General features: G+C 38.4%; 1 protein-coding gene across 1 annotated transcript; it reads left to right on the forward strand.

Annotated features, from left to right (window-relative positions):
• The first annotated feature begins 821 nt into the window (after positions 1-821).
• LOC131992393 (MOB kinase activator 1B) lies at positions 822-10,955 on the forward strand. Its single transcript, XM_059357962.1, has 6 exons — positions 822-1,123; positions 2,461-2,627; positions 5,691-5,784; positions 6,193-6,326; positions 8,574-8,737; positions 8,839-10,955. Exons 1-6 carry the CDS (start codon positions 1,110-1,112, stop codon positions 8,914-8,916), a joined length of 651 nt encoding a protein of 216 aa, XP_059213945.1. The 5' UTR covers positions 822-1,109; the 3' UTR covers positions 8,917-10,955.
• Positions 10,956-12,402: the final 1,447 nt, after the last annotated feature.

Below are 12,402 nucleotides of genomic sequence, written 5' to 3' on the forward strand. Positions count from 1 at the left end.
AATTAAAGCCAAACACGTTCACAATAAGGATACTCTATTCATTATTTACACCCCCAATGTGTTTGGACATACTCGCATTTTGTCAGGGGAATAATGGCTGTGAAAAAAGAAGGAGAACGGTGGAAGGATATGAGAGGTGTGGAACGCAGCCTTTATAATGACCAATTTTCCCGACAGCAGTAAAGGCAGCACGGCTTGCCTGAAACTCTAGTGATGTCGCTGTTGTGTTCAAGTCCGTTAGTTTTTAATATGAGTAAACGTAAAACAGTGACATCTAGCGATTGATCGTGATAGTTTTATGTAACAAGTACCTTCACATTATATAGGATTAACCTACCAATCGTTAAACGCAAACATCACACCCTTGAATTCTGGCAAGAGCTTTGCAGATTTGTAATTGGTCATATCTTGCAAGACTTAATATTATTATCGGCCTACTCCTAGATTACACTACAATGTTCTCTTAGCAAATCACTGAGGCCGTTGTTGTATTTGATACTACTTAATTAATGATCTAGTGATCTTAAGTTAAAAAATTAAGAACGTCCTAAGTAAGAAAACTAAGAAGTTCCTAAGACATACGACAATTCTTAAGAAAAAAAATGGTGAATAGCATTTAAGAACATTCTTAGGAACATCCTATTTTTTTCTTAAGAATTTTCCTTATTTATATACAGTCTATGGAATTTTCTTAAATTTTATCTTAAGAACATTTTTGTGAATACGGCCCCTATAGTGCTAATCATGTTGTTCCACTAGATAGCAGCATACTACCAAAACGTGTCTGATCTGCCCTGAGCGTCACATGAAGAAGTCAGCATTACATTCAGTACGCTGCTGCCTCTCAGCGTACAGAGCAGCATCCAGTGAACCAGCTTCTCTATAAAATTAATGTATTTTCCTTTATACCAGCGCGTAGATAGTCTTAAATATTTCTGCTACAGCAATAGTTATTTGGGATTTTTCAGAGGGACCATATAAGGAAGCCAGAGAAGAGCCGGAGGACGTGTGAGAACTTGAGTTTTAAAGAAAAAAATCCCCTTTTGGTCTGCCTACACTCTGCTTGTTAGCTTTTGCCAAGAGAGTGATTTACTACAGTCCAAGGAAACATGAGCTTTCTTTTGTGAGTAATACTTGTTTCATAAATGCTTATTATTGCCTTGTCATGAAGCTTTTTATTCGGAAACTATCAGTGGTCTTAGCGTTATCCAACTAGCTTGCTAGCAATAGCATAATACGGGCTAAGGCTAGTTGCTGGACTCGCCTCAGAATGTCTAATAAGATTTTTTATAGATCTATGGTGGTTTTTATATGTATTAATATCAGCATCTAGAGTAAATTTTGTGCACCGGGGTTATGTTCTGTCTTAAAACTTTTAACTATATTGTTCTGACCCCAGCGCATTTTTTTACTGAGAAGGGCTCTGCGTGTGGCCTGGATATTTGCTGGTGTGAATACTTTGTTGCTACGGGCTAATCTAGCCCCGATGTGACACAACGTACTTACCAATTTCTTACTCAATATGTTATAAAAATAACAAGATTGTTTCGTCGATATTTACCTAGAAACAAAAAGCCTGTTTGTGGGTTAAATCACAGTGTGAAGGGGTAATATTAAATACGCCCTCTTGTAAAGATGGCAGTGTTTTTAGGTAAATGGAAAAAACATTCGAGGTAAACAAAAAACCCAAGAAATTCATTTTTTAATAGTTGGCCACTTTTTACTTAATGTTAAGCTCCTTATTTTATGGGAACACCCAGTTTCAAACGTTTGAAATTGATTAAAACTTCTGACATTTTCCTTACAGGGTACCATATATGTAAGTACCATCATGAAAAAGCCCCGTTTTAATGTTTCACGACCACCGTTCCCATCAGGCACGAATTGATTTGTTTCCATTACACATTTGATTAGTTACACCTGATTCCTAATGATGTAATGCTACGTTGATCAAAAGCAGATGAGAGAGTGGTCACGGACAACATTTTACTCCCAAAATTGTGTATTTTGTTCAATCAGTAACAAAAGTTTTCCTTTTCTCTTGCTCTGTTTCTATTTCACATTTTCATAAAATAATCCAAAATGTTGATTTTCTGATATAGACTGGGTTTAATGAATGCTCTAATTAAAAGAAATGTTTTAGTGTGTGACCTATCATGTTGTGTGATTACTCGGATTCTTGTTTAATGGGGCAGTGAGAGGGATTGAATATAGCACCTCTCCAAATGGCCTCATTATACACACAGAGACATACTGTTCTGTTCCCCCTCCCTGAATCTGCCAAACACATCAAATCAACAAGAGCTCGACTCTTTTGTCAACTTTTTAAGAAGTTCCTGACTTTTTTGTCAGCAAAAGTCCCTCACCTAGGGGCACAGTGAACTCATAATTTGTCATTATATCTGCTACCTCCTTATTTATGACACTGTTTGTCTCCCCTCTTTATAATGTGACTCACAGTCTAAACCGTTCAAACAAAACGTTCAAGCCCAAGAAGAATATCCCGGAGGGTTCTCATCAGTACGAGCTGTTGAAACATGCAGAGGCTACACTGGGAAGTGGAAACCTGCGCATGGCAGTCATGTTGCCTGAGGGTGAAGACTTAAATGAGTGGGTCGCAGTCAACAGTAAGTGCAAGTTTTACCTTTTTTCCCCCCACATCCTGTACACACCCTTTTAAAATTCAGGTTCCTGACTTTTCCTTCACATACCTTTCTATTTGTGTGTGTGTATAACTGTCCTTAGTTTTTATATTTGCATGCTTCTCAGTAGTCCTGCTCTTAAAATCGCAATTAGTCCACATCAGGGATCAGTTGAACTATCAGGGTGTAAGATCTTGGCATTCCCTCTAAAGACCATGTGCATTCATGCTGGAAAAACCACTGTGAATGTTAAATAGACTTTATTGTCTGTGCTGTGAGAGCTGTGTTTACTTTCCTCTAAATTGAGATAAATGGCTGGTCAGTGGAAGCTTAATTTCCTCTCACATTAGAGTGCCTTTAGGGTTTGAGATGTTCAGTGTCTCAGCATGTTAACAGTTGAACTGAGATTTCATTTAAAGGCCTTTGACCACAGAATAACGTGAACGTGAAGTTATCATGTTTTAAATTGTACTTTGATACATTTCCACACTGGTGTTATTCAGGTGACAAAATATGGAAGTACATTGTTAAATTAGTTTATTGGATGGATTTCGTTTAATGCGTGCCCTATGTAGCACAACAAAACCAGAGTAGGGGGACTGAATTAATCCAGTATTTTTACAGTGTAGAATTTCATGTATCAGCAAGTTCACCCATTTTCTTGCTTTGTTAAGCGGCCAGGGAGATGGCTTTGCTCTATGATTATTGCAGTACTTATATTCTCCGGTTTCATAAAAGGTTAGTAGAAATGGATGGATGTTAGTCAGTGTTACATGAGCTGTTTTGACTTGCACAATAAAAAGGAAGTTAAATTGCTGTGAGTAATGACTTCTCCCACCATCAAGTTTATATGACTTTCCTCATGATCTCTTGTCACAAGAAGAAGTTCCCTTCATGTTTTTTAGGATTCCTTTTTTGGTGTTTTGCTTGAAATGGATAGTAATGGTAGAGGGACAGAGAGGATCAGGACATGCAGAAAAGGTCCCCAGTCAGAATTAAACTTGTCAGGTTATATGGTATGCGTCTTAACCACTAGGCCACCAGTGGTTTTCATTGTATCTTGACTGAACAACTTGAGTAATTCACTTGTAACACCTGAGCCTTTCTGATGTTCTGCACCTGTCTGATTGCTTCCACATCTGTCATGATGACGATGACTTCGGTACCTGTCATGGCAGAAGCGACGGGCCTGATTTATTTATGTTTTTCCCATTCTCCCAAACAGTTGTTGTGTGTGTCATTTTATGAGTCGTCTTACATTTTTACTCAGTGACATGGATGGGCAATAGTTGAAAATACGGTAAAAGATGCAAATTATCTGTATTGAGGCTACCTCTACTTTTGCTCTCCCTCACATCATGAACAAGCATCACATCTTACTTCAACTACTGTCATGGCAGGAACAGTAGTGATGGTAGATTCAACTCTTGATCAGAGCTATCACTGCGCCAAATACCTCATAATCCAGAGATTATTTATAGTGTGTCTGGATATTTCAAACTATGGCCCATATATGAGTCAATTCGTATTGGATAATGTCTGACATTGTAAAACTCATACCTGGAGCTCAAAATCCGGAAAGCATTATATGTGTGGTATCACATTTAGCAGGAAACTTATTTAAATGGTAAATGGACGTGCACTTATGGCACTTTTCTAGCCGCTTTGCGACCACTCAAAGCGCTTTACACTACAGCCTCATTCACCCGTTCACACACACATTCATACTGGTGGCAGAGGCTACCCTAAACGGTGCCACCTGCCACCATTGGGAATTCATTCACACACCTATGAACGCAGCATCGAGAGCAATTTTGGGGGGTTCAGTATGTTCAGTATCCTTGTTCAAGGATACTTCGACATGTAGGCTGCCATGGACAGGGATCGAACCACCAACCCTCCGATCGGGGGCAACCCGCTCTACCAACTGAGCCACAGTTGTTGTTTATGACTCTGTTGAAGGTATTTTTTTTAAATTATCATCATGCCTTGCAGGGTTTCCCCTATAACTGTACAGTCAGGTCAAAAACAATCTACACCAAATGCCAACCTCTGGTGCGGTCCCTCTGATGAGAACACGAACCTGGACCACCTCAGGTCTAAACGAACTATTCGAAATGCATCAATGCTTAATTTGCGTGCTGTGTATATATTCCCCTACATTCATTCAGCAGCAGCGCAAATAGTGTCTGACCTACCAACATGTGTTGCGCCGCTGCTGAATAAATGTAGGGGAAACACTGGTATGAAATTAATTTTATCTGATATATACACGTTTAATTCGGTACAACCCCATACATTTCAAAATACTTCTCAGAGTATGCATACTGATAACAATATCATCCACTGTGTTCAATAACTGTAGAATCTCACCATGTCACAAACCAAGCTTAAAGTAGAATTTAATTAAATCTTCCAAACGAGCCATAGCCTATTCTTGCTTGTCTTTCATTTCTTTATTAGGGCTATATCGGTAAGGTGCTTGTCTCATTATCAGCAGGACAGCATTGGTGAAAATAGCGCGTCTCCTCTGCCTGAAATGACGCGATATGCGCCTTCGGCGGATCCAGTACATCCGAAGATTGTTCTCCAGCTGCAGCCGCGACTCATTCCAAAACTGGATATTTTGCCAGAAATGGGTAATGTTGACGATAGAAAAAGCAAGGACCAGCGCAAGAAACAGTGTGCAAACAGTCTGTTGTCTTCTTAAACAGGACCTCACCCATCAGCTGCTCAATATCTATTTTTTTCCTGTGAGATTAGCAAACGGAGCACCACCACTAACGTGGCCAACTCTTTAAATGGATCTGTCCAACTGATGGAAAGCCAAAGTTGGCAATATGCCCCTGGGAATGAGCGATAACACAATTTGTTCCAGATAACTGGAGAGTGCACTGGTCTACAGTTTGTCTACTGGGGCAGTGAAGTGGGGTGGGTGAAGGGCTGTGGAGAAACTTGATGCCAGCTGTTTATGCTTGCACACAAAGTGTTTGGTCTCACGTATGCTTGATTTTAATATGTTCTTGTTGCTGTTTTTTTTTTTTTCAGCTGTGGATTTCTTCAACCAGATCAACATGCTGTATGGCACCATTACAGATTTTTGCACAGAGGAAAGCTGTCCAGTCATGTCTGCTGGTCCTAAGTAAGTTTTTCATTGTCTGGCTTTGAGTTTGTAGTCTCGTAAAACCAACCCACAAGCTCTGCTCCACTCTCCTTGTTTTATCAAGGCCCCACAGGGCGTAGCATACGGGTGTTGTCAGTGGGACAAAATAACTTTGGATCAAATTTGTCAGTGTGCTGTATACACCCCTAAGACCCCTTAATCAGTAGTCTGGCCTCCTGATTTCTTGCTCAGTATTCTCAGTGTTTTATATGCTAATATCTTAAAGAGAAAACTGTGCTTAAAATAGGCTTCTGTAAGTTTCAATGTTTTCTTTGGTGACTGAAATAACATTTAGTTTCATATTACATGTTGTCGGTGCTGAATCAATATGATGGAATCCAGAAATGTTTTTAAAAATCTAATGTTTCTCATCTACCTTTCCTGTAGGTATGAGTACCACTGGGCAGATGGAACCAACATCAAGAAGCCCATCAAATGCTCTGCTCCCAAGTATATTGATTACCTCATGACCTGGGTGCAAGACCAGCTCGATGATGAAACACTTTTCCCTTCAAAGATCGGTATGCTCCAAGTCTTTTTTCTCTTTCCTGTCATAGCCAACTTTTCTGTGTGTGGGTTTGATGTGTTTCTCTCTGGTTTCTATTAATGCTCAGCTCTCATACACCTGCTGAACGACCAGTTATCAGTTGTGTTCCCATCATTCGACCCAACTTCTGTCTAATGATAAAGAAAACAGGTTCTGCAACCCACAAGCGGATTATCATGAACACCTCTTCTGTGAAATTCAACTGCCATGCAAAATAAATATATCTTAAAAGTAATAAAATGTAAAATATGCATGTATACAAACAGTTCAACTTTGGCGAGGGACAAAATCCTTAGTCCTAAAGGGAGATCAACTGACTTGACAGCAGCAAAGCTAATCATTTTTAGAATTTTGACTTCATTGTGCAATCATTTGCTTAAAGCTTAGTGGTTATGTCAGTTGCAGCAATTGAGAGAGCAACGAAAACCATGAAAAATAATTGGCCAAATCATAACAAACTCACTGGTTACATGAGATGGATGGATGGATGGATGGATGGATGGATGGAATCAAAGGGAACGCAGACAAAAATACAAAGAGCAGAGGGACGCCTATCCAATGGGACGACTCATACAGATGCTCTGATGCACGTTGTTTTTACATTCATATGTCTTATGTGCAACGGAAAAACCCTTAGGTGCTGCACCTAAGTCATATAATGGCAGGGAAAACCTTGCCCTCCATAAACAGGAAAATCTTAACATTACAAGCTATGAGGGGCAGAATGATTGCTTCTTGCTAGTTTCAACAGTTAAACACACAAAAATCAATACAGTATATAATCAAGGTGTGGTGCTGATCTGTGGGTGGCGTGGGTGGATGCAGACACTCAACTTACATACATACCAATACACAGCTCTCGACCTCCAGACTAGCAGAGGCTTGTGCTGTCGAGGGTGGAGTCTTAATAGAGTTGGATGGCAGCCAGCACAAATACATGTCTCATCTATTCCTCAGTACATCTCAGGGGAAGGAACAAGTGACTAAAGGTGTGAATAGTGAAAGTGTCTGCTTTCTTCTCCAAGATTACTAGATCTATCACCGGTATCCATTTTGTACCAGGAGGACCTTAAAGTCTCTTACTTTAAGGTTAAATTCTTAGAAGAGTGGGAAATCTGTATGTTCAGCCCTAGGTGTTAGCTTTTAATCAAGGACTTCTTGTCCTGTCTGTCACCAGCTTGTTTTAAATAATTGATGCGATGTTGTGCTGTAGGTGCTGTAGCTCTTTGGACACTGTAGGGAGAAGCTCTCAACTAGATCTCTTTACTGTTCGCTGGATCAACTGCACAACACATGTAGAGAGAGATGTAGAGAGCAGTGCTGTTGTAACAGCATCAATATTTCCTAAGTGCAGATGAACATGTTGTTACTATGAGGTGGTTCCGTGTTGCACTCATGATTGTTTGCACTTCCCTTAAATCCTTAAATCGTGCTGTGACCTGCCTGTGAGGACATCTGCAGTCCAGAGAACATAATGTAGCTGCATTAGCTTTCATTGCTCTGAGTTTATGGGCTCATCCAGACATGTAGTAATGGATTGTTAGGGCTCTACCAAATGTTTTTTTGTTTTTTGTTTTTTCATTTGAAGCTGCTATTGAGGTTTTCAAATGAAGCTTTTAATGTCTGTCGTCATATTTTATGACAGGTTTTTAAAAAGGATAAACCAACAAATACAGATTGTTTCGTAAGACAAAAACATGTTGTGAATTTTGGAAATTGTTAAATCTACCTTTTATTTAATTTTTTTTTTAACCTTCACATGGATTTTGATCACTCCAAACAGCATGCATGGGAATAAATTACAATATATTTTATTTCTCGCTTTTTCCATGGTCAGAATAAGTCACTTAGTTTTGCCCAATCTAGCGAGAAAGTTGACAATACTGACCAGGTTTAAACTGAATGAATAGACAAGCAGAAAACAGGAGAAGCTGTGAAGCATTCAAATGTTGCTGAACTGAATGAAGCTTTGATGCTCTGAAACATTTGGATTGGCCCTATAGATGATAGAAAGTCATGCGCAGAGTGAGTGATTGATTGTGTGAACTTTTTATGCATCTGTCAATCTTCTCAAGAACAGATTGTAAAATATATATAACAATTTTTAAGGATCCCTTTACCTGAAAGTGTTTCCATCAAGTTGCTTGCTTAAGCTGACTACTGACTTGATGAGAATCTGAAAAACAGCTTTTCTTTTTTGCCCTCTTTTTTTATCCCCAAGGTGTCCCCTTTAAGCGAAACTTTATGTCAGTGGCAAAGACCATTCTGAAGCGCCTGTTCAGGGTCTACGCTCACATCTACCACCAGCACTTTGACTCTGTGATGCAGCTGCAAGAGGAGGCCCACCTCAACACGTCATTCAAACACTTCATCTTTTTTGTTCAGGTACAGAATTTGTGTATTTCCCTGAATTATTCTTTATATTTGCTATAAAAATGTCCGTCATCTAATGGTGTATGGTTCTTTTTTTGTCTTTTTTTTTTTAGGAGTTCAACCTCATTGACAGGAAAGAGCTGGTCCCACTTCAGGAGCTGATTGAAAAACTGACAACCAAGGATAGATAAACAGCAATGTAATCCTTATTTTATTGGTCTTCTAGTTTTTGCACAGATACCCACCCCACCCTGGCTGTACGTATGCAGTATATACTATATTTCCATTTGGGGAAATGTTTTTAATAGGGCCAGGAAGAAGGAAGGGTCTTGATAGGTTTATGGCACCAGGACTAATGCTATCAGGGATTACACACTTAATTGAACAAACCACAGATTAACATTTTGGAGAAAATGGTTTTAATTGTAAGGAAAGATCCCCAGTGTTCAGTCATGGCTCACATTAGGATAATATAGACATATTCTCATTAGTTTTCTAATATTCTGCACAGTTAATTTTTTTTTCACTTGGATTTCTAGCAACACAAGGCATTTCCTTGCTCTTAGATTCCCATTTCAATCTCACCTGCAGGGAAGAATAGTGTGTAAGCAACGTTGCTGTATAATAGGAGGGCTTTGATGGTGTTATGGCAAGATTTAAAGCCAGCGTTTAAGCCAATTTTACCGCAGTAGTTAGTTCATTTACACACAAATCTACATAGAAGGATCTGGGATGTGGTCTGCTACTTTTTACATCTGTAAGAGCCCACATCTGTCAATACAAAATAATCCTAAGTGCCTAGCATGGCTCATAATCGCCCTATATCAACAGTGAGAGCTGTAAGAAGATAAAGGCCATATAGCGATGACTTGATTGACATAGCATTAAATTTTCCACGCCCCCTCCCTTTCAGTTTATGTGGTTCTTATGGCCCTTTTCTATTTGTACTTAAAATGTATTTTCTCTTTTAAAACCACACTCTTCACCAACCTTCTCCTTAATTCAGTTATTTAGGAAGTCTCTTTACCAAGTGTTCTTTGCAGGTAATGATAAATGAATGTGTTTAAGGACATAGAAGTGAGGCTAGAATATCGTCATGTCGTAGCAGGAACTAAAAATTAACGAACCTTTTAGCGTTTTCTAGGGACATGTTCCTGTGTGCTAGTTTTTCCCTCAAAACTTGAAGTAGAAACAAATTTTTAGGAAAAGTCAAGGGATCTAAAACCTTAAATTGTATATAAGTGTCCTCAAATAGAAGTAGAGACCTGTGTTAAAAGTCACAACCTCCGCTGTTTAAAAAATAACAAGCATTTTGAATTGGACTATGCTGCATCCCTTGTTATCTCACTAGCCATAAAGCACTTTGAACAATTTTCCTGACCTCTTTTGCCTGAATGTTTATTCTGCATAGACCGTGCTTTGTGAGAAGCTGTATCATGTGACTGATGATTTCCTCCCTTGTATTTCCCCCCAAATGAATGTTGAATTGCTTAAACCTCCTCTGAAATTGGCGCTGAGGCACAAAGTGAGATTTCTTATGCTTTTTGTACGGTTGTTTGTTGCTGTGCTTCAAACAGCAGATGCATGTACCCTCCCCAATCTCAAAGTGTAGTTTACTATGCAATAATTGACACAACACTAAAAAAGGGTTACCGGTTGGCTCATTCATACTTTATCTAATATTAATTTAAGTGCTTCAATTCTGGTGTATGATAGAAATAGAATCCTCTTTCAGGTTTGGTTTAAAACAGTGAGATGAACATTTTATATATCTTTGTCAGAGAGGTGTAATACTTCAATGCACACATGTAAATACTGAGGGTTAGACCTGTCTTAAAGATACATTTTCAGCGAGCATGGAGTGGTGGCTTTTGGTTTAAAGAATGCATCAAGTCTTTTTAGAGGCTGCTTCCCCCCCCCCCTTTCCCTCATTTGGATATTAAAATCTTGTTTGTTTTTAACTGTTGAGTATCTTTTACCACTTCCTTAGCTAACTATTATGAATGTTACTGCTCACCAGATTTCAGAAAGTGTAATAGAAAATCAGTCATCATCCTGAAAGCATCTCATCCTTATGAAATGCCCGTAACATAGCATATTGCCTACAGTTTTTCCTCCTTGACTGTAATAATTGATGAAATGTTTGTAAATAATGGCTTGATAGGGGTTTTCAATGCTACTGAATTGATTTATGCTGTTTACAAGGCAAATAAAGGTGGTCTTGACTCTTTGAATGAGTTGTATGCTTCCATGCTTGCATTATACTGCCTATCCAATACAATACATATGTAATATTGTACTTTTTACTGTTAAGTTTACTTCTTTAACTTCTAATTTTATATTTTTACCTGGATAAAATGTATGTACTAATGCCACACAGTAGAAGTAGTCTTCCACAGAAAACATGTATGTTTTCTGTGGAAGACGACTACTACTGTTTTTTTTATGTAAATGCAGTAGTAAAATGAACAGTTTTTTGGTTCCTGTACTTCTATGCAACTTTATACTACTTCTCCAATACATTTTAGAGATATATTGTACGTTCTATTCCACTACAGTTGACCTTACAGCTAAAGTTGCTTAATAACATTAATTCATTCATTATCCTTAACCGCTTATCCACACTCGGGTCGCGGGGGGCTGGAGCCTATCCCAGCTGACATTGGGCGAGAGGCAGGGTACACCCTGGACAGATCGCCAGACTATCGCTGGGCTGAGAATTAGATATAGACAATCACACTCTCATTCAAACTTATGGGCAATTTAGAGTCACGAATATGAACAGTTTAAATACAAAAGTCTGTAGAATACAACCTGTAGGCTGGGACATCTTTGCAGTAGCACAATAATACATCCAGAAAGTTTTCTTTGTCACACATTTTCCACTAATCCATATTGCAATTTACCTGAAAATTCTGATGGCTTCTGTCAGAGATAAATATTGTACTTTTTACTTCACTGTATTCTGGAACAACTTTAGTTGCTTTTACATACAAAACCTGATGCATTGTTATAGCTTAAAAGAAAAATAGGAATCAGAAATGCAATTTTGATATGTTTATTATTATAAATTGTTTTCTAATAAATATAAATAAATAAATATAAATAATACACAAAGTAATAATAATTAAACCTTTATTTTTTAAGCATTTTCCCTTCTCTTCCCCTCCGAATTGATGAGGCCCATACTTCTATAATCACTGGTATGAAATAATTAAATAGATCCACCTCAACCAACAACATGTTAGACTGCTTATGTATTAATAAATATGTACTGTCTGTTTGCTAATGCTAATACACATTTTTAATGCAAGAATTTTACCTGTAATAGAGTAGCCTACTTCTACAGCAGGGATGGGCATCTTAAATATTTGCTAGAGAGGGCCACAATTTTTCATCGACACTACTACACTACTACTACATCGTTTACAGTGCAGTAACTTAACATATTTCATGCTCAAATGCATGTATGACAGGAATACAAAAGGTTTGAAGCAAATAAAAAAAACACTGATTTCTTTTTCTTTTTTCAGTGCAAGAACAGCAGACCAACATTAATTGTAAGAAGTAATTTTGTGCATTTTTACATTGCACGTTTAAGATTTAATGGTCAAATGCATGTAGTTGTACTGAGGGCCACTTCAAGTTAGGGTGCGGGCCGTATGTGGTCCCCGGGC

Source organism: Centropristis striata, chromosome 19 (assembly GCF_030273125.1).
Source record: "Centropristis striata isolate RG_2023a ecotype Rhode Island chromosome 19, C.striata_1.0, whole genome shotgun sequence".
Lineage (NCBI taxonomy): Eukaryota > Metazoa > Chordata > Actinopteri > Perciformes > Serranidae > Centropristis > Centropristis striata.

Excerpts from the sequence above, each read along its gene's own strand:
- LOC131992393 (XM_059357962.1), top strand. Across the intron at positions 6,327-8,573 it reads ACTTTTCCCTTCAAAGATCG|GTGTCCCCTTTAAGCGAAAC; the intron begins GTATGCTCCAAG and ends TTTATCCCCAAG. Across the intron at positions 8,738-8,838 it reads ACTTCATCTTTTTTGTTCAG|GAGTTCAACCTCATTGACAG; the intron begins GTACAGAATTTG and ends TTTTTTTTTTAG.